This window comes from Pseudonaja textilis, chromosome 3 (assembly GCF_049901715.1).
Source record: "Pseudonaja textilis isolate UNSWEBS1 chromosome 3, rPseTex1.2, whole genome shotgun sequence".
Taxonomy (NCBI): Eukaryota; Metazoa; Chordata; class Lepidosauria; order Squamata; family Elapidae; genus Pseudonaja; species Pseudonaja textilis.
Window position 1 is genome coordinate 76,538,285 of NC_141992.1, and position 27,168 is coordinate 76,565,452.

The 27,168-nt window shown below is 40.1% G+C and overlaps 1 protein-coding gene across 9 annotated transcripts in view; it reads left to right on the forward strand.

Annotated features, from left to right (window-relative positions):
* Positions 1-9,796, forward strand: part of LRRC8D (leucine rich repeat containing 8 VRAC subunit D) — an 87,302-nt gene extending 77,506 nt beyond the window's left edge. For all 9 annotated transcript variants that reach the window (XM_087930141.1, XM_026700293.2, XM_026700301.2 and 6 more), the window contains one exon: positions 4,709-9,796. In XM_087930141.1, coding sequence (XP_087786267.1) covers positions 4,711-7,287 — 2,577 coding nt within the window. In that variant the 5' untranslated portion in view covers positions 4,709-4,710 and the 3' untranslated portion in view covers positions 7,288-9,796. The remainder of the gene's footprint in view (positions 1-4,708) is intronic.
* The last annotated feature ends 17,372 nt before the right edge of the window (positions 9,797-27,168 follow it).

A 27,168-nucleotide genomic window follows, 5' to 3' on the forward strand; every position in this document is an offset into this window, starting at 1 on the left:
GTCTAATTTTAAAAACACTGCAGGAAAACAGTTCAGACCTTCGATAAGCATTGTCTGTGTCCTCTTTACAGCAAGGTAAAGAAGAGGAAAAAAATATTGTCCAAGAAAAAGGAAGTTAGAAAATAAGCTTCCACACTCATTTTTACTCTGAGCTTAAATAGTGTTTGCTTATGCTCTGCCCACTATGTAGCCCCACCAGATTACTCTTGAAAGAATATGATCCCCTAGTAAAACAACAACAACCTTGTCTTTGCCTTATATAGGGGCCAGCCATTCAAGGAGAAATTTCTTCACAGTTCCTTTTCTGAGAGCAAATAAGAATGACATAGTAATAAAATGAATACTTTGAAGTGCTTTCAAACCCGTTTATTTCAATAATTCTTCAAGCAACTCTGATGAATTTGTTCCACATTTCAGTGAAAAGTGATTGAGAGCAGCTTTTTGAAAGATGTTTTTAGAGTTTGGAAGTAAAATGAACCAAGGAAGCAGAGTTTCATAATTTCTGTAATTACAGCAGTTCAGTAACACTGTGAGCATCAACTTTTATTGATGCTGTTATGGTTGGTCACACAGTCAGATGTTTAGACTGGATTTGGTATTTTTATTCACCTATTGCAAGGCTCTTCAAACTTGACAGCTTTAAGACTTGTGGACTTCAACTCCTAGAAATCACCCAATCATGTTAGCTCAGGAATTCTGGGAGTTGTAATCCACAAATCTCAAACTTGGCAAGTTTGAAGACCCTTGACCTAATGAGTCCTTCCCCCAGAACTTGGGATAGGCAGGTGTTATTTGTCCTGTCTTGTCCTGGCTTTGCTTTGCTTGCCGAGGAATTCTGGGAGTTGAAGTCCACAAGTCTTAAAGTGGCCAAAGTTGGAGACCCCTGCCCTAGAAAATATAAGAACAGCTAGGAGGTTCTTTATGTGAAACAAATCTATTTTAACTGGAATAATTACTTTAGCTGACTGAGTATAGGGTTCCCTGGATGTTTTCTTTGACTGGGTTTTTTGAAGCCGGTGTGTTTTGCTTGCAAGGATAACTTTTCTGAACATAATAAAAACACAGGTTTTTACCTAATTATACTCAAAATGCATGTTATTATCCCTTCATTGGAGAGGCGATTATGAGCAGTCCCTGCCAAAAACCATAGAAAGTCATGAGATATTAAATGTTTTCCAGCCTGTACAAGTTATTAGCAATATATACAGAATTTAATATACTAGAACTAAACTGGCTTGCTAAGTACATACCAATCTCGAGGCAGTGTGTTTGTTTTGCAAGCATTTCTTAATACAAGTAGTCTTTGCCCAGCAACTATTCCAAGTTAAGACTGGCCCTTGAAGTTGTGGTAGTGACAGCATGCCCGCAATCATGTAACTGAGATCTAGGCACTTGGCAGGGTCCTGGAACCACATAGTCACCATTTGTGATGTTCCCTGCTGGCTTGCCACAAACAAAGTCAATGGAGAAACCAGCAGGAAAAGTTGAAAGTTACTTCAGTAAAGCACTTGCATCCTCCCCCAATTTGTACCAGGCATTGCTAGCTATACTCTTGCTAAGCCTCATGGGCCACTTGCACACCTTCCCCTGCCCAGCAGCAGCCACTCCTGGCCCCACTAAGCCTTGCCTGCCTGCAGACCTGCTTGCAAGCACCTACGACCTGCTTAACAACTCAGGATCCTCATTTAACAACAGCAATGGGGAGTGCAGGATTGTCATCACTAAGCAGTGCATTCCAGTGATGTTGTGCTTTATAACGACATCACTTAGCGAGGGAAATTCTGGCCCCAATTACCTTGTTGTTAACTAAGGAATAACCGTAACTCCTTTAAATGAACATCTACTATGTCTACAGGACGGTTTTCAATGGTATATCAATTCACTGAGTAAGAGTATAGAGGAGCTTGTGAAGGAAAGAGCCACTCAGATCTGATGCAGTTTATCAAAATGTAGCTTCTAGGCTACTGTTCTCTTTGAATTGAAACATTCCTCACATACCTCCTGAGAATAAATTAGTAAGCATTTTTAATCCTATTTTCCACATTTGCAGACTTAAAAATATCTACTGGCATACTGAATTACATCCAAATTTCTGCATTTCAAACACCTGGTACCACAAATACAATTAAAATAATCAGACGCAGGAAAAAGATGTGGTTAGACCCAGAATAAAATCCTTGTTTAAGTTAAATACTGTTAAATTATTGAACAATAATTTAAACAATAGTTTACAATATATTTAATTAATATTATTCTTCATAAACTCTTTTTTGTCATTTAAGAAAATTCACTTTCTTAGCAAGTTTTGGAGCTGTGTTCTGAACTATAGCCAAGAGTTCTAGAAAATATTTCTGGCCTTCAGATATAAAGTTCTGGGCTTTTGCTTTTGCTTTCTTAATCACAATTTTGTTCTTTAGGTGGTTTTGACTTTTCCACATACTGCTAATAGAAGATGAATCTAGTTTAAGTTTGAGTGAAAGAGATAAAATAATTGCTATTATGCAATGTGGGCTGCAAAATATTGGACCACCATTAGGTGGCAACAAGGAGTTAAAAAAACTTAAGCTATTTGTGAGCATCTAGTGAACAAGACAGATTTTTGCAGTCCATAGTAAATTGGATTCAGTATGATGCAGAGTAGATTGAATTCACATAAAATCTTTATGTGTAAGTATATCTAATTGGAATAATGAAAGCATTAAAATTAAGTTTTAACTATATTTACTCATTCACACTTGGTTCAGTAATATTGAAGCCTTTAAACTGATGGTTATTTAGGCAGCAAAACATGAAAGATCACTGTATACTTTTCATTCCCCCCCAGTCTCAGTTACTGCATGTAAAAGTCAGGTATGTATATGATTGGGAGAATGTTGTCTTATGATTAGTGACCTTCCCAACTTTTATCAGTTCTGCTTATATGATATGTGGGTTTTGGCATGGCTTTTTATTTACACTATTGTAAACCAGCAAGTCGTCAAGTGCTGCATTCTGGCATATTAATTGTAGCAGGTGTGCCCAACCTCCAGGCCATGGATCGGTATTGGTCTATGGCTTGTTAGGAACTGGGCTGCACAGCTGGAGGTAAGCAACAGGTGAGCAAGCAAAACCGAAATCATTCACCCCCCACCCCCACCATCTGTGCTAAAATGGTCTTCCACGAAACCAGTTCCTGGTGCCAGAAAGATTGGGGAACATTGAATTGTGGCACAAAACTTTGAACTGAAGAAGCGCTCTCTCTCTCTCTCTCTCTCCGCGTGTGTACGTGTGTTGTGTAAAATCTGTTTTTTATTCATATAAGAAAAAGTTGGAAGAACACTTTGTCAGTAATTCTATGGTATCAATACTAGTATCTTGCCTTTTGAAATCTTATATTTTTTCATAATAAAAATATTATATTTCCATTCTGTTTATTAACATTATTACTTGAAGGCTTTACAAAGAATAAGTAAATTACATTGTGCTTCCTCCTTCGATTGTCTATAGCTCTTAAACTGCAAACAAAGCTGGTTTTAATGAATTTCTTGTAAGGTCATGATTAGGGTAGCCTACATTATTGCAAAGATTTGATTGTAAAAAGTAGCTAATTTCTGATAATTGGTATTTTCAGAACTTGTGTTTCATATTTATATCATATTTGTAACTCAGAAGATATTGAGACTCCAATTGTCTCCTGCTTATTTGGAAATAAACTTAAATAAACTGAATTTAGGGAGTTGTTTTTTCATAAAACAATTTAGGTTTGAGTTAAACATGGACAGGGCAGTTACATCATTCAAGTTCATAATCATGAAAACATTTTCATTCTCTTTTATTTCAGTGGACTATAGTAAAGATGCGCTTCACTCACACAGAAAAATATGCTGAATTACATTAATTCTGCCTTCCTGATTCTAGGCCTCCCAGTATTCCAAAGAAACATAATTTCTTTGGCAGTTCAAAGCAAATTTTGATTGTTTTGGTTTTGAGACATTTAATCCTAAAATCAGCCTGCAGATTATTGAATAGACCATAAACTTTGAGTAATAATGTCTACTTTATGGGAAAAGATTAACAGGAGGATTTACATCTGCTAATTATTTAATAGCATTGAAGCATCTCTTGTCCATTACATTAGATTGATTTTTTTCTTTACCATAAGAAATGTTCAGTGTTTTGGAAACAGGAATATAGCAATATTGGAATGGATAAATACATATAAAGTTGGAAAAATAAAATCACATATGTATTGCTTACTCTCCTTTTTATATGGACAACTGCTCTGATGTAATAATACTACAAATGGCTATAAATTATCAGATAGACTGTTATTATGTAACCTACCCATTACTATTAGATTGATTCTTATTGAAGGTCATTTGCTCTGTATTATTTTCTTTCATTTCTGTCCTAAAAATGTTAAATTAAGATGGTAACTCTAAAACATCTACTAAAATGTTTAAATACATTTAAGGAACATGTTTTAGTGCCACAGTCTTAATTTTTTGTCAATACAGCTTGAGAATATATTTATTCTTAAAATATATTTATTTTATATTTAATAGTAGTTATTGTCCGCAGTTTATATTTTAAAAGTGGCTGCTGTCCACACTTATAAGAGATAAAATTGAAATTAAAACAAGTAGGAAAAATAGAAATTAAAAATAAATGCATACAATATTATTATGCTTCTCAGCAGTGAATAACAGGAACTTCTGTTTTGTTACAGGAATGTTTACCCTTGCAGAAGTTGCATCTCTGAATGACATACAACCAACTTACCGAATTCTGAAACCATGGTGGGATGTATTTATGGATTATCTGGCAGTTGTCATGCTAATGGTTGCCATTTTTGCTGGAACCATGCAGTTGACCAAAGATCAGGTGGTTTGTTTGCCTGTGTTACAGTCTGCTGTAAGCGCGAAAATGCAACCCAGCCCCTTGGGAAGTGCCAAAGCTACAAATATGCCAGAATCCGAAATACCAGCTATTCCGGACAAAGACAAACTGGCAGCCATGACCGTATCTCTTGACACAACATCTGTGACTACGCCTGATGTACGTAGAACTGCTTATCCTCCATTACATGCAACTGCTGCAAGTCAGGAAGGAAAGAAGGAGCAGAAAGATTTTCTGGGCCGTAAGACTAACTTGGATTATCAGCAATATGTTTTCATTAACCAGATGTGTTATCATGTGGCTCTTCCTTGGTATTCAAAATATTTTCCCTACCTAGCTCTTATACACACAATTATTTTAATGGTCAGTAGCAATTTTTGGTTTAAATATCCAAAAACCTGCTCAAAAATTGAGCATTTTGTCTCTATTTTAGGGAAATGCTTTGAATCCCCTTGGACTACAAAAGCACTGTCTGAAACAGCATGCGAAGACTCTGAGGAGAATAAACAGAGACTAACTGGGGCCCAGTCCCTGCCAAAGCATGTATCGACTAGTAGTGATGAAGGAAGCCCAAATGCCAGTACCCCCATGATAAACAAGACTGGTTTCAAGTTTTCAGCAGAAAAGCCAGTTATTGAAGTCCCGGGTATGACCATTTTGGACAAAAAAGATGGAGAGCAAGCCAAAGCACTCTTTGAAAAAGTACGGAAATTCCGGGCCCACGTAGAGGACAGTGATTTGATTTATAAGCTGTACGTTGTCCAAACTGTCATCAAAACTGTAAAATTCATATTTATTCTCTGCTACACAGCAAATTTTGTCAATGAAATCAGCTTTGAGCACATTTGCATGCCCAAAGTGGAACATCTGACTGGCTACCAAGAATTTGAGTGCACACACAATATGGCTTACATGTTAAAAAAGTTGCTTATTAGTTATATTTCTCTCATCTGTGTCTATGGTTTTGTCTGTCTGTACACACTCTTCTGGTTGTTTCGGTTACCCTTGAAGGAGTACTCTTTTGAAAAAGTTAGAGAGGAGAGCAGTTTCAGCGATATTCCAGATGTTAAAAACGATTTTGCTTTCCTCTTGCACATGGTTGACCAGTACGATCAGCTTTACTCCAAGCGGTTTGGTGTATTTCTGTCAGAGGTCAGTGAAAATAAACTGAGGGAAATAAGTTTGAACCACGAATGGACTTTTGAAAAACTGAGGCAACACGTTTCTCGCAATGCTCAGGATAAGCAAGAATTACATCTTTTCATGCTATCGGGCGTCCCAGATGCGGTTTTTGATCTGACAGATTTAGATGTGTTAAAACTTGAGCTGATTCCTGAAGCAAAAATCCCTGCTAAAATATCCCAGATGACTAACCTTCAAGAGCTACATCTCTATCATTGCCCTGCGAAGGTGGAGCAGACAGCCTTCAGTTTTCTTCGTGACCACCTGAGATGCCTGCATGTGAAATTTACTGATGTTGCAGAGATACCAGCTTGGGTGTACTTACTTAAAAATCTCCGAGAGTTGTATTTGGTAGGCAACTTGAATTCTGAAAACAATAAAATGATAGGACTTGAATCGCTTAGAGAATTAAGGCACCTTAAGATTCTCTATGTGAAAAGCAATTTGACCAAAATTCCATCTAACATCACAGATGTAGCACCACATCTTACCAAGCTGGTCATTCACAATGATGGTACCAAGCTTTTTGTACTGAATAGCCTTAAGAAAATGATGAATGTAGCAGAATTAGAGCTGCAGAACTGTGAACTGGAACGTATTCCCCACGCCATTTTTAGTCTCACTAACTTGCAGGAGCTAGATCTAAAGTCGAATAGCATTCGCACAATTGAAGAAGTCATCAGCTTCCAACATTTGAAAAGACTAACTTGTCTGAAATTGTGGCACAATAAAATAGTTAACATTCCTTCTTCCATTACCCATGTTAAAAACTTGGAGTCGCTTTACCTCTCCAATAATAAACTCGAATCCTTACCCGTTGCAGTATTCAGTTTACAGAAACTCAGATGCTTGGATGTAAGCTACAACTCCATTGCGGTGATTCCTGTGGAAATAGGGTTGCTTCAAAATCTCCAGCACTTGCATATCACAGGAAATAAAGTGGAAGTTTTGCCAAAACAGCTGTTTAAGTGCTCCAAGTTGAGAACTTTGAGTTTGGGACAAAATTGCATCATCTCAATTCCAGAAAAAATTGGCCAGCTGTTGCAACTAACTAACCTAGAGCTGAAGGGGAACTGTTTAGACCGTCTACCAGCCACTTTGGGTCAGTGTCGGCTTCTCAGGAAAAGTGGACTAATTGTAGAAGATCATCTTTTTGATACATTGCCCTCAGAAGTTAAAGAAGCATTGAATCAAGATACAAGCATTCCCTTTGCTAATGGGATTTAAACAGAGCTCGAACTTGGTGACCAATATAGATCGTATTAAAGAGCACACTAATAAAACGTTGTGTTGAGAATTTGGAACTTTTTTTTCTTTTTGTAAGAAAGGACTGTTAAACCGGGTAGAATCTCCTTTTGGTGTTTGTAGTCTTTTTTAAACATCACTTCCAACATTTTGGGAGGGCAAAGAAGAAGGGGTGGGGAATCGTTAAAACAATCTTGATTTTTTGTTTCCCTTATGTTTGTAACATGGATGCTGCCGCTTTTGAATGTTTACAAATTGCTTGCCTGCTTAATGTACATGATTAAATTGGTGACCTTTTCTTACTATAAATAATGTTAAATGGCTCTGTTCATTTTAACGTTGTGTTAAAGGCCATCATTTTCTTTACTTTATATTGGAATAATAATTCAAGCAAGTATTATTGCTATTGATCAACAAGAAAAATCTATAGATAATTCAATAGTAAGTAATTCAATATCGTTTTTATCTGCCCCGCAATATATAAATAGAAATGTGTTTAGGAAGTTTCTCCTTAATTCCAGGTTGCTTCTCTCCTTAATTAGTTTCCATCCATTGTTTCTTGCCTTGCCTTCTGATGCTTTGGAAAATAAGTTGACAGCCTCTTTTTTTGTCAGTCCTTCCAATACTGGAATGCTTCTATCATGTCACCCCTAGTCCTTCTTTTCTCTAGACTGGCCGTACTGGTTCCTACCACCGTTCTTCATATGTTTTTGGCTCCAGGCCCTTAATCATCTTAGTTGCTCTTCTTTGCACTTTTTCCAAAATCTCGACATCTTTTTGTAATGTGGTAACCAAAACTGGATTCGGTATTCCATGTTCCATGTTCTACTAAGGATTTTTAAATGATACTAATACGTCAAGTGATTTTGATTCTGTGCTTCTGCTTATACAACCAAGGATTGTATTGGCTTTTTTGGGCTGCTGCTTCACACTGCTGGTTCATATTTAAGGGATCGTCCACTAGGACTCCAAGGTCCCTCTCACAGTTACTATTTTGGGGGCAGGTTTTGCCTAATCTATACTTGTACCTTTGTTTTTTCCTGTCTAGGTATAAAATGAAGATATTTTCTCTTGGGTAATACCCATACGATTCAGGCAGGCTTCTGAATAGAAACACATAGCATTCGACTACAAATTTTAGCTGGATTTGGGGCAAAAATTCTATTTGCTAGTTGTGTTTGAAATTTTAGGTTTATTCATGAAATGTTAAAAGAATTGTTTTTATTTACCCCCTTTCAGTTTGAAAAACATACTAAAATGTCTTAATCTTTCCATGCTAAATGCTTCTTAGACTATTTAAAATAGATGTTTCTTGTTTTATGGATGTCATTTACATATGAAAAAAAATTTTTTAACTGCCATTTAGCTTTTATTCTAAATCAGGAAATAGAAATGACTTGTAAAAAAATTTAAAATCTAGAAAATTGTTAAAAAGCAGTGAAACAATTTGCATAATGGCTCAAGTAGACAAGTAAGGCCTGACTAGGTCAGTGGCAATAATGTTTATATTATAATATAATATTTATGCTCTGCAGTTCTAGAAGCTTGTGAAATAATTTTTGCTTTATCAAATGACATAGAATGTACATCATCAAGAAGCACGCTTCGAGTATCTTTGCAAACAACGTGGAATTTCTTCAAAGCAGGTAGTTGTATATTAGTAGCCTTGCTTTCTCCTCTTTAACTCATCAGGTCAGTATGAATGAACTCAACATTCTACCCAACCACATGGAGAAAGTATTTTCAGCCAGCAGAATATGGTTGCCATAGCACTTTAGATATAAAAGCCACTTTGGCACAAGTACCAAGGGCAAAGAAGCCACAGAGGTTCCTAGTTAAACGAGTTCACCTTCCATTATACTCCCTAAAATAGGTGTGTCCAACCTCGGCAACTTTAAGACTAGTAGCCCAACAAGTTGTGGGCTGGCTGGGGAATTCTGGGAGTTGAAGTCCACTGGTCTTAAAGTTGCCGAGGTTGGACACCCCTGCCGTAAAATGAATATACATGCAGTATAAATACCGCCGATTTGTCCATTTATGGCAAGAAGGACATCAAGAGCTGCAGAAGAGAAGATGCTTGGGAGAAAGTGGATCAAAAGACACTGACTTTTCTGAAATGAGAATTCCAGTCTCCTTGAGGAAGCACATCCCTTTACCAGAATAGAAGGAATCATCTGCCATAAAAGACATGTTATAAAAATAAGGAATGCCAGAGCACATGTCTGATGGTCACGAGCTGGCATTTCAATGAATAGGACCTGTGAAAGGGGGCGCTGCATTTTCAGTGGCCCTCAGAAACACCTTTGCACATCTGGACCACGGCCACCATCACAAAAGGAGTGGGGAAGCCACACCAGTTCAAGAGCAACGCTCTGATCAGCAGCAGCCAAATCAGATGAGCTCAAACTGGTCCTTCCATGCTTGGCTTGTTTACGACTTTAGTTGTTATGTAAGCTGGTCAGTTACCATAAATAAATAAATAAAAGTCTCATGTGGCCCTTTAATTATTATTTGCAGCTGCCAGTTTCTTTTGCTTTGCGCTGCTCTGTTGCTATTTAAAATCAAGGACCTAGCAAGAGGCAATATCATGCCATTTGCTAAAAGTCATTCCTGACCCGCGGCAGGGCGGGGGAAACATTTCAGTAAGAGGACCAGAGGAAGAAATGTACCGTATAGAACAATTAAAATCCACCCCCCATTTTACAGATGAAAATGCTGGAGCCACGACCAAAGGATTCTGCTCCACAAAACACTGCAGGTTTTTTTTACATAAATCGATCCCAGATTCACACCCTGGATAAAAATCTTCCAAAAAAATAGAGAGCAGCTGTAAAAGTGTAGTAGGGTAGCAAGTTAGGGCATGGCTGCTTCTGAGTCTTTTGCTGTGTTATTCTGGACTCATACTGCACTCACTGAAAATCCACAAAGAAGGAACATTAGCACTGGAAGACATGGGAAAAGTCCATTGCGCAATCAACTATGACTTGCACACAGTGGCCAGCACCTCATGAGTATTTTTCCATGATCTCAGAGTAAGCAGTTACTTGAAAGGATTTCTAAAGAAATATATGTACAACTGAACAACATTCCTTCAAGAGAAATGAAGCTGGAAGTGCCACCTAATTCCACAGAACTCTGTTTACTGTAATTATACATGTCATTTGAGCAGAGCCTAATCTAGAAGCATGCCCCTGTTTAGACCTCTGATAATCCTTCCCCAGTTTGCTGTACCTGCCAGTTAAACATTGATTGGCCCATTCTGAGGTGTCAAAATGCTTCCTGAAAAAAAAAAAATAGACTACAGGCTTGATGTAACTTATAGGAGATTTTTTTTTTTTTTCAAATTTGCACGATGACCTATTTTTGAGGAGAAGGTTTACAGTGAATACTCAGCTCTTTTAAGTTTGCTTCCTTGCCTGAGCTTTGTCTTGTTGCTGCTTGTTCCAGGACAGGAAAAAAAAAACTTTCACTGCAAAATAACAACATTGTTTGAAATTGCTATATAAAATTCTACATCTGCTGTCTTTACATCAGGCAAAACAGTGTACGGTACATGGCAACAAAAGGAAACCTACATGTAGTAAAAAGAATCACTGAAATTTAAAATTTCTCATATCTCTGGCATTTAAAACAGAGTTCCCATTCTCAACCTCTTTATGATTAGTTAATGTGCCTACTCTTCCAAAGAACAAGAGGGATTGCCTACAATTTCCCCACCATTCAATTTGATTTACACAAGCCATTGTGGCATACTGAGCCAATTTGGTGGTGTGGTTAAGGCAAGAAACTGGGAGACTCTAAATTTTAGTCCTGCTTTAGACGCTAAGTCAGCTGGCTGGCCTTGAACCAGTTGCTTTCTCTGAGCCTTAGGAGGGATGCAATGGCAAGCCACTTCCAAAGATGGGGTCAAGAAAATGTATGAACTGCTCCATATTTGCTAGGAGTCAATACTGATTTAAAGGCACCAAGCCAAACAAAACCACCTGTGATATAAGCTAAACAGGAGAGCCTTGGTTCCAAACTCAATCAGTGGATACTTTAATTCAATCTTCTATCAACCCTGCACTGTCTGATTCTAAAATACTTTGCAGTGTGGCTATTGTTATGAGTAGTTTTCTTCTTCTGTATGAGAGGAGAGAAAATTCCCTCATTTCAGTTTTCATTAGCTCTAACTGGAGTGTCAAACTCCCGGCTCACGGGCCAGATGCATCACACGCTGGTGACGCCCATGTCCAGTTTAGCGAAGGAGAGGAAAGTCCCAATACATCATGTGATGCGGCCCTGACAATGTGAAATTGACACCCCTCCCCTAGCTAGTTAAAGCTGGGATGTTGGTAGTTTAATAGGATATGGAGGATCACACATGCTCTACTTCTGATGCTTGAGGTCAGTGCTTGTATTCATTTATTTTATTTTATTTATCCCTCCTTTATTATTATTTTGACAAATAACTCAAGGCGGTGAAAATATCCAACACGCCTTTTTCCTGTTTTCCCCACAACAACAACAACCATCCAGTGAGCCGAATTGGTCTGAGAGAGAATGACTGGCCCAAAGTCCCCCAGTTGGCTTTCATGGCTAAGGTGGGACTTGAAACTATGGTCTCTCGCTTTTTAGCCAGGTGCCTTAACCGCTAGGCCAAACTGGCCCTTGGGTGAAATCTGACATTTAGAGAATTCCGATAGATAAGACAGACAAAAACAAAATGGATGGTGGACATGGTAGTATCTGGAGACAACAGAAGAGAAGGAACTTGGATTAAATCACAAAATACAAAAACCTGAGGGTGAAGGTTCGTTCTACAAGCTCGTAGGTAGGTTTCCGAATGTTTCATTACCAGGCTTGGTAACATCTTCAGTGGAGTTTAGGGGATGTCAGTGTCAGTGATCTTCTGTTTATAAGGGCTTCAGCTGTGGGTGTGTCAAGTGAGACCCTCACTTGATCCCTGAAGACTTTCTATTCTTACAGAAGAACATTGACATTGACATCCTCTAAACTCCACTGAAAATGTTACCTAGCCTGGTAATTAAACATTCGTAAACCAACCCACAAGCTCGGAGAATGAACCTTCACCCTCATCCTTCACCCAAGCTACAGATATTCGCCACTATTGCAAATACAAAGACCCGCAAATAGATGTAGAATGACTAACAAAAGAAAGCAGAGTTAGTACCGATAGTAATATGCATCTTGGGTGCAATTCCAAAAACAATTGGACACCATTTGACCACCATCAACATTGACAAAATCCCCATCAATCAACTGCAAAGGCAGCTTTACTTGGAACAGACAATACCTTTAACAACCATCAAACATCTGCCTATCCCAGGTTGTTGGGAAGGACTCACTAGATGGACAAAAAACGCCATATCCAGTCTAAACATCTGGCTGACTGCAACTAACCATAATGATATAGAAATGTGTGTATGGTGTTTTTGACTGATAGCCCTAAGATGTCCTCTTGGAAACCCCATCGAAAAAGTTGTTATCAAAATGGTTTAGCCTAAAAGTAAGCAATCTTTTGGTCTAATTTTGCCACTGTTAATTGTTGTAATCTGAGAGACAGTTACACGATTCACATTTGAATTCTACTTTTTGTCAAGGAGCTCAAAGCTTTCTCTGCCTCATTTTTCGGAAGTCATCTAATTAGCTTTGGGTTTGCTGCAGCAAGTTTAAGGCCAGCATTGTAACCTTCACAACCCTGCTGGCTTAATGTCAAAAAGAAAACAGCCTAATAGGCCTTCTCTTTGGCTGGTTCTGCCTCCTGTTTTAATAAATAAATGAGTTGGTGGCAGTGGAACTGCTGCACTACGTAGAGGTATGAATTTAATATGGTTCAATTCAAAATGTTTTGCCGCATATCTAAACGCAGGTGAAGTCACACTATTTCTCCATGTATTACAGTGCTGTCTTCTCTGGCAAGCTGCAATTCTCTAGGGCTTCAGACAAAGAAAGGGTTTGCAATCACTTGCAACCTAATCCTTTAAATTGAACTGATGCCAAGGCTTGTGCTAGGAGGATGCATTTCCATTTTGCAGACCATATGCTCCCAACACTGAACTACAGCCCATCCCCTTAAGCCTTTCTGTGGCTATTATCTGGCTCTAATCCAGCTATCATTTAATCAACCCAATTATTATAATGCATAGTCCACCGGCCCTAATGGTTTTTTTTTCCCCTCTTCCCAAACAGGAAAGAATTACTCTTATTTTTCCTGCTTCTAATGTAGAGTTAGAAGCTCAGGTATGGCAAGCAGCCCCTGGATTTAATTTCAAAAACTATTTGTAAAATTGTAAGCAATTTACTCCTTAGCTAGCAGCCTGCTCAGGAGGGAGAAGAAAGCAGCTCAGTCAAAGGGAGGGAGAACAGGCCAATCCCACTTGGTTGCCCGGCTTTACCCAGGCCAAGCAGATTATTCCAGAGGATATCGACAGAAAAAGCAAGTGCCCAGCCCTGTTCTAATGTTGTCGATGATGTTATCCATTCAGTTGTGTCCCAAAGGTGCTTTTTCAGGAGGCAACTGGACTTTCTTGTTTTTCTTTCTTTTGAAAACGTTTCATTTCTCATCCAAGATCTTCAACTCTGACAGGATAGTGGGGAATGGAAGGATTTATATTCCTTGCAGACAGCTGGTCATTTGCATCCTTTTAGAGCAGGGGTGTCAAACTTGATTCCATTGAGGGCTGCATCAGGGTTGTGTTTGATCTTGGGTGTGTGTGTGAAATGAACTGTCCAAGACCCGTCCAGCCACTGCATTTTTTGCTAGCCTAGATTCCTTTTTCTGCTAACTCACCCAAGCATAATTGCTTTCACCAGTGAATTCCCCTGCATGACAGGCCAAAATAAGTCAGACCTAGTTTTGTGATTTGCTTTCAGTAGGGTCTAGGATTAGACAATTTAATATTTGCTTGCTGGTCACCTGTGCTGTCCAAGGAATATGCAGGAACCTTCTCCAGCACCACAGCTCAAGCGAGTCGATTTTCACCCTGTCTCAATTTTTTAAGGCCCAACTTTCACAACCATGAGTAGCTATCGGGAACATGATAGAGCAGACTAACCTTGCATTTGGTTGCCAGGCTGATGTCCTTGCTTTTCCAGTTCTAATGTTTAATGAGCTTACAAATGGGGATCACCTGAGAGGATCTGTCAGTCCGTCCATCCATCCATCCATCCATCCATCCATCCATCCATCCATCCATCCATCCATCCATCTATCTATCTATCTATCTATCTATATATCTATCTATCTATCTATCTATCTATCTATCTATCTATCTATATTATCTATCTTATATGCTGCCCATTTCATCAAAGGATGGTTTCTTAACCTTGCGATAAAATCTGAATTGAGGTCTCAAAGCCATCTGCAGTCCTCTAGAGACTTCTCAGAAGTGTGATTGAATTGTTATTTTTTGATGCAGTGTAGGAGGAAAAGGTCTTAGGTACATGATTGGAGAACAATATTTTAATATGAAAATGGGATTAAATCAATTTTAAGTTTTGGCTTCCCACCCTATTTCCTCACCCATTATATATTTTTTGCAGGAGAGGTGGACTAGTGCCTGGCAGGTCCTTCCAGAACCAAGATTCTGCAGAAAAATAAATCATACCTGATGCTAATAAAAATTCTAAAAGTTATATAATAAAAAATTATATCGTGGCATGCTTAATTTGAATGACAAAAAAAAAAAAAAAAAGCCAGGGTCTGCTGCAGCAGTTTGTTTCTCTTTGGATAATCTGCCTAATTGGAAGTTTTAGCACGACTTAATTCTAAAAGGGCAACTAATTGCTAAGCTGTTCTGTGGGGTACAATTACCATCAGTTGCGGAAAGGTAGCTCTCAGACGTTAATGTATTCTCTTTGCCAGCCTTGCAGAATCCAGAGGCTGCTTTTGGAAAGTGGGGAGCCTGTTTTAATTTACCCCAAGCTTTTCTTGTACAAAATTGGGGGTTGAGATACTACTAGGTTTCTCTAGGCCAGTCTTTCCTACCCTGCACATTGCACTTCCCAGAATTCCCAACTGGATGACAAAAGAAATGGCTTTGGCCTGGATCAAAAAAATTGACTGTTCAAAGTTACAATGGCACTGAAAAAAATGATGTAAGACTTAAGTTTTTCACACTAATGACTGTTGCAGCATCCCCCTCTGGTCATGTAATCCAAATTCAGCTGCTGACTCATGATGGTTGCAGTGTCCCAAGGTCACGTGATCCCTCTGTGGATCTCTGTGGTGCAGTGGTTAGAGTGCAGAACTGCAAGCTTCAGTTTGGCAGTTCAAATCTCACTAGGCTCAAGGTTATCTCAGCCTTCCATCCTTCCAAGGTGGGTAATATGAGGACCCAAATTGTTGTGGGCAATATGCTGACTGTAAACTGCTTAGAGAGGGCTGAAAAGCACTATAAAGCGGAATATAAGTCTAAGTGCTATTGCTATCTCCTTTTGTGACCTATTGACAAGCAAAGTCAATGAGGAACTTTCACTTAACAACCGTGTTACTGAACTAAATGGCAGTGATTCACTGAACAACTGGGGCAAGGAAAATCGTAAAACAGGACAAAACTCACTTAGAAAATGTCCCACTGAGCAACATAAATTTTGGGCTCAATTGTGGTCATAAGTCGAAGACTACCTGTATTCAGTCAGATAGTGGAACGGTTAGTTATTTTGTTCAAAACAATTCTACTGGTTGGAACGGAGCATCCTTAGCCTCCAAGGTGTCTCAGTTTCCATCCACCCCAATGGTTGGGCTTTATAACATAATTGGTTTCTACAGGTCAACCAGTTTCACCTGCAGCAAGTACCGTGGGATTCTTCACAAAATAGCCGGTTTCAATAGAATAGAGGAGTAGAATAGAATAGAATAGAATAGAATAGAATAGAATTGAATTGAATTGAATTGAATTGAATTGAATTCTTTATTGGCCAAGTGTGATTGAACACACAAGGAATTTGTCTTTGGTGCATATGCTCTCAAGGTACATAAGAAAAAATAAAATACATTCATCAAGAATCATAAGATACAACACTTAGTGACTGTCATAGGTTACTATAAGCAATCAAATCATATATAGGTTACTAATACACAATCAAAACATACTAGGAAAATAAAACAATGGAAATTGTAAAGATACAAGCAACATGGTTATAGTCATAAGTGGGAAGAGATAGGTAATAGGAAGGATGAGAAGAATAATAGTAATACAGCCTTACTAAATAATTAGACAGTGTTGTAGGAATTAGTTGTTTAGCGGACTGATGGCATTCGGGGAAAAACTGTCCTTGTGTCTAGTTGTTCTGCTGTACAGTGCTCTATAGCGCCATTTTGAGGGAAGGAGTTGAAACAATTTATGTCCAGGATGTGAGGGATCTGTAGATATTTTCACAGCCCTCTTTTTGATTCGAGCAGTATACAGATCAATTACAATTAGCTGTAGGAAAGGGACAACGCAAGATCTCCAGAAGTCATAATTTCACTCTTCCTTTCTTATCCTCTCCTCCTCCTGCTCTTTTTGACTTTGTATTTTGGCAGAAAGACAAGCAGAAAAGCAATGTATAAAAGGAGTGGCCTAGCTTTTTCTGAGCAGCTGTCCTCCAAATCAGAATTCCCAGCCTTTTACTTACCGTCCAATTCAGGTGGAAACTTGTCTGCCTGTACAGAATTGGGAGGTTGCATCCAGCACTTAATAGCTGTATCCCCAGTTGGCGCCCTTTAAATGAAAGCCTAAGAAAGCAGCCATAGCATCAATTCCAATCCCCCCAGGTTATATTTTCTAACCTTTTACAATAGAAGCACTACCCTGAATATAAAACAAGCCTGAACGTATAGGAGGATTAGAAAAGATGCATAGATAGTTGTGGGAAGTTTGGTTCTTCTGGATTGCAAATGTTGAGTCTGTCTAAATGTTGGTCTTGCAAGGTTCTTCTGGGCCTGTCTCCACAAATCCGTGCAGTACCAGTTGAAACAGGCAATTTGGACTGACAACAGTGAAAAAGTGAGTTCCATTTGAAGAATTAATATAATTTTATTTTTTATTTTATTTGTAACCTGCCTTTTATTTTTATAAATAAGGGAGCAAACATACTCCACCCTTCTCCTATTTTCCTCACAACAACAACAACCCTGTGAGTTGGTTGTGGGTTGCTTGAGTGACTAGACCAAAGTCACTAAGCTTACTCTAATGCCTAAGGTGGGAATAGACCTCTCAAACTCCTGGTTTCTAGCCTGATGACTTAACCACTGCACCAAACCAGCCCTCCAAACTGCCGATATCCCCAGTGGGCTTTCTAGGAACACTCTATACCTATCATGCCCCTGTCAGAGTTTGAATCCAAGGAGGAAGATGAACAGATGACATGGAGTGAGAGTGTGGTTCCGTTGGCTGTGGAGGAAATTGGGGAAGGGCAAAGTCCGGCTGGGCAGAGCAGGGAAGAGGTAGAACAAGGGAGAGGGTGTTCAGAGGAAGACCGAGGCCCACCCCTCTTCATTCTAGGGCATACAGGGAAGAACGGAGAAGAGAGCAATGTCGGTTGCATGGCTTAGGGGGGAGGAAAGGGCCCTGATTCCCTTCATTAGCCACACCTGAGAATGAGAATTTAAAAGAGATGTAAGCTGAGTGTGGCATCTGCTGGGAACAAACATGAGCTTGTGTTGACTTTGGTTATCTGTGTTCCTGGCATCTTTCCAACCGTGTTGAATTACTGTCATTTCTTCACATCTGGAATTCCTTCTCTTGCCCTGCCAGACTAATTACCTCATCTTGCCTTGATTAGACTTATAGTTACAGTTTTTGTTGACCACGTTTTGGACTCGATTCTCTGCTGTTCCTGGGAGAGTTTTTCTCCAGCCCAGAAGATAACCAGGACAGTGAGGGCAAAGTTGGAGCTAATAAAGGGACTCCTACTGATTATCTGACTGTGTTGCCTTTGTGCCATGCCCTGGGTCGTCACAATGCCATTTCAGTTCTTGCATCTTAATACACTAGAAAAAAGGGACATGGTAGCTCATTGGCTAAGATGTTCAGCTTGTCGATCAGAAAGGTTGGCAGTTCGGTGGTTCGAATCCCTAGCACCATGTAATGGAATGAGTTCCTGTTTCTCAGCCCAGCTTCTGCCAACTTAGTAGGTCGAAAGCATGTAAAAAATGCAAGCAGAAAAATAGGGACCACTTTGGTGGGAAGGTAACAGCATTCTGTGCGCCTTTGGTGTTTAGTCATGCTGGCCAGATGACCACAGAGACATCTTTAGACAGCTCTGGCTCTTCGGCTTTGCAATGGAGATGAGCACTGCCCCCTAGAGCCGGAAACAACTAGTACATATGTGTGAGGGGAAACTTTACCTTACCTAAACTAGAAAAGAGCAAAGAAAATGGCGGAAGAGCTCTTGCAGTGTGAGAAAAACTTGGAATGTCTCTGTTTTAGAAAAAAGTTTTTTTTTTAAGTTTCTTTAAAAAGAGAGGCAGACATGGTAAATGTTTGTCAAGTCATAGATGGTGTGGAAAATGTGGATTGGCCTTTTTGATAATACAGGTAGCTCGACATACAACCACAATTGAGCCCAATATTTCTGTTGCTAAGTGTAAGACGTTTATTAAATGAACGTTGCTCCATTTTGCGACTTTTCTCGCCACAGTTGTTAATCACTGCAGTTGTTAAAGTGAATCTAGTTTTCCCATTGACTTTGCTTGTCAGAAGGTCGCAAAAGGTGGCCACATGACCCGGGACACTACAAACGTTCATAAATGTGAGTTCAGTTCCCAAGCGTCTGAATTAGGATCACATGACCAGGGGGGTGCTGCAACAGTCGTTAAGTGTGAAAAACAGTCATAAATCACTTTTTTCAGTGTGGTTGTAACTTTGGTCACTAAATGAACTGATATAAGTTGAGGAATACCTGTATGAGAAGCCAGACTCTTCCAAGGAATCAGCTGAATGATGGAAAATGTACAACCGACCAAGGAAGTGCTTCGGCATAATCAAACTGTGGTAGTAACTACCGTTCGCTCTACCAAGAAGAGGTGAAGGTCATTTACCAAGAATGCTTTAAAGCTGGCAACTTTAAGATGTGTGGATTTCAACTCCCAGAATTCCCCAGGTGGCACTGCTTTAAAGGAATTAAATTCATTCTCGTTCAATAGTGCCTCTCTCACTATGTTAAGAAAAACGTGATTTATTATGTCCGGCTGCATGTCTCCTGTTTTTCCTGGAATCTTTGATTGTGATTCATAGCAGCCAAACACCAGGTTGTTGTTTTAATTAGAGTGTTGAAACTTGAACGGTCCTGTTGAATTTGGCTGCAAAAGAGGAGTAGCACAGGGCAGAACAACGCTCCAGCTTTGGTGTAGCCCAGTCCCATTGTTAAAACTCTGCACATTAGTGTCGGAGAAGCAATCTAATGGGGCTACCTTCCTGAAGCCCATTGAACGTTATTACCAGTTTCTCAATTCTTCAGTAGAAATGTTCAAGTGTGAGGTTTTGAGCGGTACTGTCTAAAACAATAAACTTGTGGTTGTTATCGACTGAGAAAAAAAAAAGATTGAAATAGAATAAACAAAACTTGTTTCCAGGGTGTGTGCATGAATTGTTTCTTCATAGAGCATATGCAATGTTTTTAAAAAGATGGTGCTCTTCAAAACTTTGATATGGATATTGCTTAAAAGCAAGCAAGAATAAAGTACAGGAAATCAATTCCATATCAGCTTGAACCAGGACGTCTCCTGCAGCACTTTGCTGACCAAAACGGGGATGGCCTTCTGTAGTTTTTTGCCGGCCAAAACAGAGAGCATGGAGCCTCATGGCCCATTTTCAACCTGGATGCCAGAGGTGGTATTCAGCAGGTTCTGACCAGTTCTGGAGAACCGGTAGTGGAAAGTTTGAGTAGTTCAGAATACCACCTCTGTCTGTCCCCGCCCCATCTATTCTCTGCTTTCTGAGTCCCAGCTGATCGGCTAGGTCTTCTTTTGTTGCCCTACACAGAAAAATGGAGCTGGAAAGCAGGTTAGAGGGGTGGGGAGGGAATGGGGATTTTGCAGGATCCTTCCCCTGGAGTTGGGTGGGAATGGAGATTTTACAGTATCCTTCCCCTGCCATGCCCACCAAGCCATCCCCACCAAGCCACGCCCTCAGAACCAGTAGTAAATTTTTTTGAATCCTGCCACTGCTGGACACCCTCCTGCAGCTCCTTGGCAGCCACAACAGGGCACGGGGGGACATGTGCAGATTTTGGTTGCCAGAGGCACCACAGGCCAGTCCTTTGCTATTTTCAGGCTGGCCCCATGGGCCAGATGTAAGGACCCCATGAGCTAGATCCATCCTGCAAGCCTTGAGTTCGACACCTCTGTTTTAAACCCAATGCTTCTAGTAGCAGGCGATCCCCTTGAATTATGCACCTCTGGCTTAACTAAAATACAAAAAAAGGAAGCTATGGATCTCAAGAAACTTGCTGTGATGGAGAAAAGAACATGAGCCATTCCCAAGAACTGGGCCAGTCAAAGGGCTGCTCATTTCACAAGTCATAGAGAGAGTGGGACATTACAATTACATATACATTTTCTTAACATTTGAAAAAGTGTTTAATCATCTGGTCTAAGGACAGCCAGCCAAGAGTTCCTAAGTGTTTGTGTGAGAATAATGATGTTCTCGTGGTCAAAGACCCCTGCTGGTAATGTGAGATCCAGTACTTTCCATGTTTGGTTACAATGTGGGTTCTCCACATTGCCATAGGCATTCACTTTTCACCTTGATTTTTTTCAGGATCAAAATGTCATTCATCTCAGATACATAATACAGCCACACACAGAGAGACATAGACACAGGGACACACACCCATCCACTGTTGTCTGAACACAAAAAGCTAACCTTTTCCTTCTGCTCCATGTTGCGCATTGATTTTACCAAGCTGCATAATTTAGATAAATATCTTCTTTTGCTTTATGAGACTAACCTTGTTCTTCCTTGTGTATTTTGGAAAACCAAGAAAGTGAAGTAGAGGACAGAGGCCTCAAGGGAAGAGAATAGGATTATCTTTCCAAAACTAGCAAGTATAACTTCAACAATATGGCAAGCCTTAGCTGCTTTTAGCAAGGCCTGCCTAGATCTGCAATCACAACACACCCTTAGTTAACTCCAGCGTTTAACCTTAGTAAAGAGGACAGATTCCTCAATTAGATCAGTTACAAATCTCAAATGAGTCCAATGAATGTTAAAGCGAGGGAAAGGCCACAGTGATAAAATTCATTTTGGGGGTTATGGTAACATCAAAATTTATTTGGTGTGCAGCAATTATTCTTATCAATCTGTAAACACACAGAAGTCTTTGTAGCATCATTTTTCAATGGAAGAAAACATTTCTGATCTTTGCTTGCATATCTGTTTATTCAAAAACCGTCACTCCAACTTTAATTGTTCAAGCTGGTTTACACCACAGTAGGTTTAGATCGTTCCTGCTTCAAAAACTGCACCACCAGTTTAGGATCACTAACTGGATTATTGATCAAAATGGAACCAAGAGTTGCACAAAGAGGATTTGAGAACCAATGCTGTAAGTTATTACGTAATACAGATCATCCTCATTCACCGACCACAGTTAGGAATGACAACTCCATGACTAAATGATGCAATTGTAAAATGAAATGTCACATAACCACACCCAATTCTGATTGGGTTTGTTTAAAACAATCCTTGTGGTTAAGTGTGATGTCACATGACCATGTCTTATGACTTTCTGCCAGTTTCCCTGTTGACTTTGGTTTTTGGTTGTGAAGGCCACAAATGGCGATCATGGAACCATGAGACACAACCATCACAAATGTGTGCAAGTTCCCAAGCACCAGAATTTTAGGAATGTTGCCATAGCTACAGCCATGAGGACCCCTCGTAAATCTCCATCATCAGCACCATAGAAACTTTGAACAGTTGCTTAACAAGCAGTTGGTAAGCAAGGACTGTCTGCATATCCTAATTTATAACTTGTATTCCTGTACAGTTTTTCCAATGTTTTCACTGCATCCATAATACTGTCTATCAGACATCCAACAGTTTCCTTTTTTAAAATCCCTTCTAGTATACAGGATGTGAGAGCCATTTGGTCCAGTGGTCAAAGGCATCAGACAAGAAATCCAAAGACCATATGTTCTAGACTGGGTCGATCTGAGTTATTTTATGCTAATGGTCCAATGCTGCTACAAACATTTTAGAAATGGCCTGTTTTTCACCCTTTAAACTGCACAACCTCATTAAAGTCCCTCCTCTAGGCTAGTTTGTCTTGCGAGTTCGTACTCAATGGACAAATGAAATTTGTTGCCTGAAATAGTCTTATCTCCTAATAGAAATTGTCAGTTTTAATGAGCATGGAATCTTCTTTCAACATCTGCCATAGAACCAAACCAAAAAAAGCAACACATTATACTTAGAATGAACAAAGTCAACTGTTATTCTTGAGGTGCCATGACACTACTGTTCTCATTTTGAGAATCTTATCTTTCTTCCCAGCAGAATTTGGATTTTGGCCATAGAGCGCTCATATTTATATCTACCCATTTGCATTAGTTGTGATTCTTCTCATATGGATAGGTTTCTACAGGACTATTGTCATGGAAACCTACTTCTTTCTTGACAAATTGGATGCCATGTATCAGAGGTTATGAGTCCTCCTGGACAAGCACAGGTAACCACTACTTCTGCCCAGGTAAGCATTAATCCAAGTCTACCATTGCAAGTGGATATATTAATGTTTACCTCCCATCCTTTAGCTGTACTCAACTAGTCCATGTTTTTTTAACCATTTGTTTAGTGATCGTTCGATGTTACAACTGCACTGAAAAAAAATTACTTATGACTGACTGGTCCTTACACTTACAACAGAAGCAGAATCCCTGATCAAAATTTGGATGTTTGGCAACTGGCATATATTACAATGATTGCCGTGTCCCAGGGTCATATGATCACCACGTGCATCCTTTCCAGGCTTCTGGCAAGCAAAGTCAATGGGGGAAAGCCAGATTCACTTAACTGTAGGGGTGGGATTCTACTGGTTCAACCTGGTTCTATAGAACCGGTAGCTCCGAAGAGCAGCTGACACCAAACCAGTTCGCTGTGACGATTGTCTGATCTTCTGTTTGGCCCACCCGCCTGCCTGGGCTCTAAGCTGTCCTAACCCTAACCCTGCTTTTTCCTCCTCAGCTGCTTTGCGCGGCACAGCTGAGTGCCGCTCACCCGCTGGAGAAGGTGAATGCTTGCCGGAGACAGTAATTTGTAAATAGTGCACACACATGCAGAGTGCGTGCTCACCGAACCAGTTGTTATGCCGGTAGGATCCCACCCCTGCTTAATTGTACATTCTTTGCTTAACAAACACGGCAAAAAAAGGCTATAGGAAGGGATGTGACTCACTTAACAACCAGCTTCCTTAACAGAAATTCTGATTCCAATGATCTTAAGTCAAGGACGATCTGTTCATAATTGGATAGTATAAGTAATGCACATCTTCCTTCAAAAAAAAAACTTCACAATAGTTGAAGTTGAAGTGAGACTGGGGCTGGAAAAAGAACATGGAGAGAATCTTGGTGCCTTGGTGCCACCAACTCTCCATCCAAGTCCCCAAACCTGAAGTAATAGTCTGGTCTAAATATACACGTATTCCATTCTACTGTATAGCACCCCAAACTCCAGATTGGATTGCTTTGTCTTAAAGATAGCAGAAACTAGAGTGCTACTGTTTTCAAGACAGTTTGATTTTCATTGAATAAACTGTATGTGGAATCGATGAGGATGCTTTATGAAGCATTTCTTTTAATATCTTATTTTTATATTTGTTTTACAAATGTTAAAAAAATTACTGCTTTTCAAAATATTTAAAAGAGTAAAATAATGCAGACAAAAATTAATTGATTATTTTCCCCGGATAAATTTATAGTAAGAGGAGAACTTTAGGAGAATTAAAATAAAGGAGCTAGATAGAGGGTTGTTGGTTTTTTTTTTTTAAAAAAAAAACTATTTCCATTTGTGTCCAATTCTCAGAGGCTGCCTCTTGATCATTTCCAATACACTTCAACATGGGGCTTCCTTTGAAGACCACCCCGAAACTTCAACTGGACCATAATGCAGCAGTGTGCACAGTACTGGAGCCTCCTAAATTTGCCCATGTAACACCTTTATTGTGTGAGCTGCACTGGCTTCCAGTTTCTTTCTGGGTGCAATTCAAGTTGTGGGTTATCACCTTTAAAGCCCTACATCAGTGGTCCCCAACCTTTTTTCTACCAGGGATCAGTTTCACGCAGAAACACTTTTTCAAGGACCGGGTAGGGGCGTGAAGGTTCCAATAACAGTAAATAAATAAGCGATGAACCCGTAACTTACCCTTTCCCAAAAAACTCTCCAGTGAACTCTGTTTCTGGCTCATTTTGCCAGGGCTAGCTTGCATTGCTGATGCAGGATAAATACGCGCCAAAGAGTCAAGCGCGGAAGTTAGGCAAGGGCGGAAGTGGTTGTTTTTCAAAATAAGACACCCGGAAGCAAAAACATATTTTTATATATATTTTAATCACGATTATTCATTCTTTGCGGCCCGGTACAAAATGATCCAAGGACCTGTACCGGTCCAGGGCCCGCTGTTTGGGGACCCCTGCCCTACATGGCACAGGGCCAGGCTATCTGCACAACTACCTTTCCCTAAGGATACAGTATTTATTTACCCATCCCACAGAACAGACAGAGTGGCCAGCCTCCTAATCCGTTCTCCTAAATATTGCCATCTAATGGAAATGGGTGGGATTCAAATTTTTTAACAATCGGTTCTGTGGGCGTGGCTAGGTGGGCATGGCCATATGACTGGGTGGGTGTGGCTCATATTTTTGCAGCAAACACCTCCCCCCATTTTTTTTTGCCTCCTGGGCCTCAGGGAAGCCTCCTGAGGGGCTTTTCTGCTCCCAAAAGGCTTCCCTGGAGTCCAGAAAAGCAAAAAAAAAAAAAAAAGACCGTGGGGAGTTACTGTACACGCTCTGTTTTTGGGTTTCCTGGGCCTCAGGGAAACCTCCTGGGGGCCGTTTTTGCTTCCAGGAAGCTTCCCTGGGGTCCATGAAGGCAATTTTGCAATGAGTGGGGGGGTGCAGCTCCCCCCATTCCCCGTGCCCCCTTTTGTCTCCTGGGCCTCAGGGAAGCCTCCTGGGTGAGGCAGTAAGACAACGAGGGGGATCCCGGCACAGCTGATCATCAGAACAGCTGGTCATTGGGAGGGAAAAAAAATACCTTAAGGAGTGACTGGGCGGGGGAGAACACAGTGATGTCGGGCCTGCGCACAATAAGGACTGACTGGGTGGGAAGGGGCAGGGCCAGCCAGGGGCACAATTTGCCGATTCTCTGAACTGCGCAGAATCATAACCGGTTCTGTAGAACCGGTTTGAAGCGGTAGAATCCCACCCCTGAATGGAAGCCAAGAAGTGTGTGCCTTTTCTGTGGCAGCCCCTGCCCTGTGAAACACTGTGCCTCAGATGTTCAGCAGGCTTTCATCTTTTTAGCCATCCTTAAGGTTTTGAAGACCTGGCTTTTCCCTCAAACATTTATAAGTTTGACTTGGTCCCAGATCTTTGTTGTCTTTAATGTTTTAATCTGTTTACTTTTATAGTTTTAATATGATTTTATATATTGTTTTAACTTGCGTTTGGGAGCCTCCCAGAATTGGTTGGAAAATGGACAACTACATAAAGCTTTTAGACAGACAGATAAACAGCCAAATAATAAAGTCTCTGCAATTTTCCTGGCAAGATTTTTCAGAAGTGGTTTGCCATTACCTCTTTCCTAGGGCTGAGAGAAAGTGACTGGACTGAGATCACTCAGCTGGCTTTCTAGACTAGAACTCACAATCATTCAGTTTCCAGCCTGATGCCTTAATCCTAAACTAGTTCTCTAGTTGCCAATTTCCTATAAATGACACACCAAAATCTGAACCTGGGCCACGATTTCATCAAAAAGTTTCAATGCTACTCAAACCAACGGCCTTAGTGATGCAATGATTGAAAAAAGCAAAATATTATTCTCTTCTTTAAAAAAGACTGTTTGCAGCCAAAAGCTATGGCTTTTTCACTGTAACTTAGAAGTAAGCTTCAATGAGCACATGGGGGCACAATTTATTAGTAAGCTGAGCACAAGATTGTACTGTTTAACCTAATAAAATTTTGCTTTTGTAAGAACCAAAGCAAGCATTTTGGCTGAGTCCTTTGTGGTTTAGATTCTTTCTCCTGTTGGCATTCTTTCTCCTAATACTGTTGTGTATTCTGGGTTGTGTATGTGTGTGTTTTGGTCTTTTAAACTTTTTTTTCTTCTCTGCTTTTTGCATCTGAGGTCCTCTGGGGAGACAAAAAGGTAGGCAGTATTGTTTTTTCAAACTGCACATGAACTCCCTAATACTTCCTTAAGCTAAAATAATATTTTCTCACTGTTTCGTTCGTCTCTCGGGCCATCCACCTGCAATCCTCTCTATCCGACCACAAAAACTGTTTCTTGTCACTTACTTCCCACAACTTTCTGCTTATCTAAGAGCACAACACTAAATATCAAAGCCTGCAGATGTCCTTGCCACACTGCACTGTTGCTGGGGTGAAATGGAACCGGTTATTCTTCTGCAAGATGCATCATGCGCTAATGTGTTCTTGCAGCTAGTTTTCCCGCTGCTGAGCAACTTCTAAATTGCTGGTAATCACACTTCTGCATTCCAAGTGGACAGCTTGTTCTTTATGGTGACCTGCACAGCCTTGGATTAAAACATAAACCTGTGTCTTTGCATGCCATATCCCACAATCTCTTTCCTCATAGTTAACAGCACAGAATACTGCTGGCAGTAACAGCATGTAAGAACTGTACAGTGCTTTCAAGT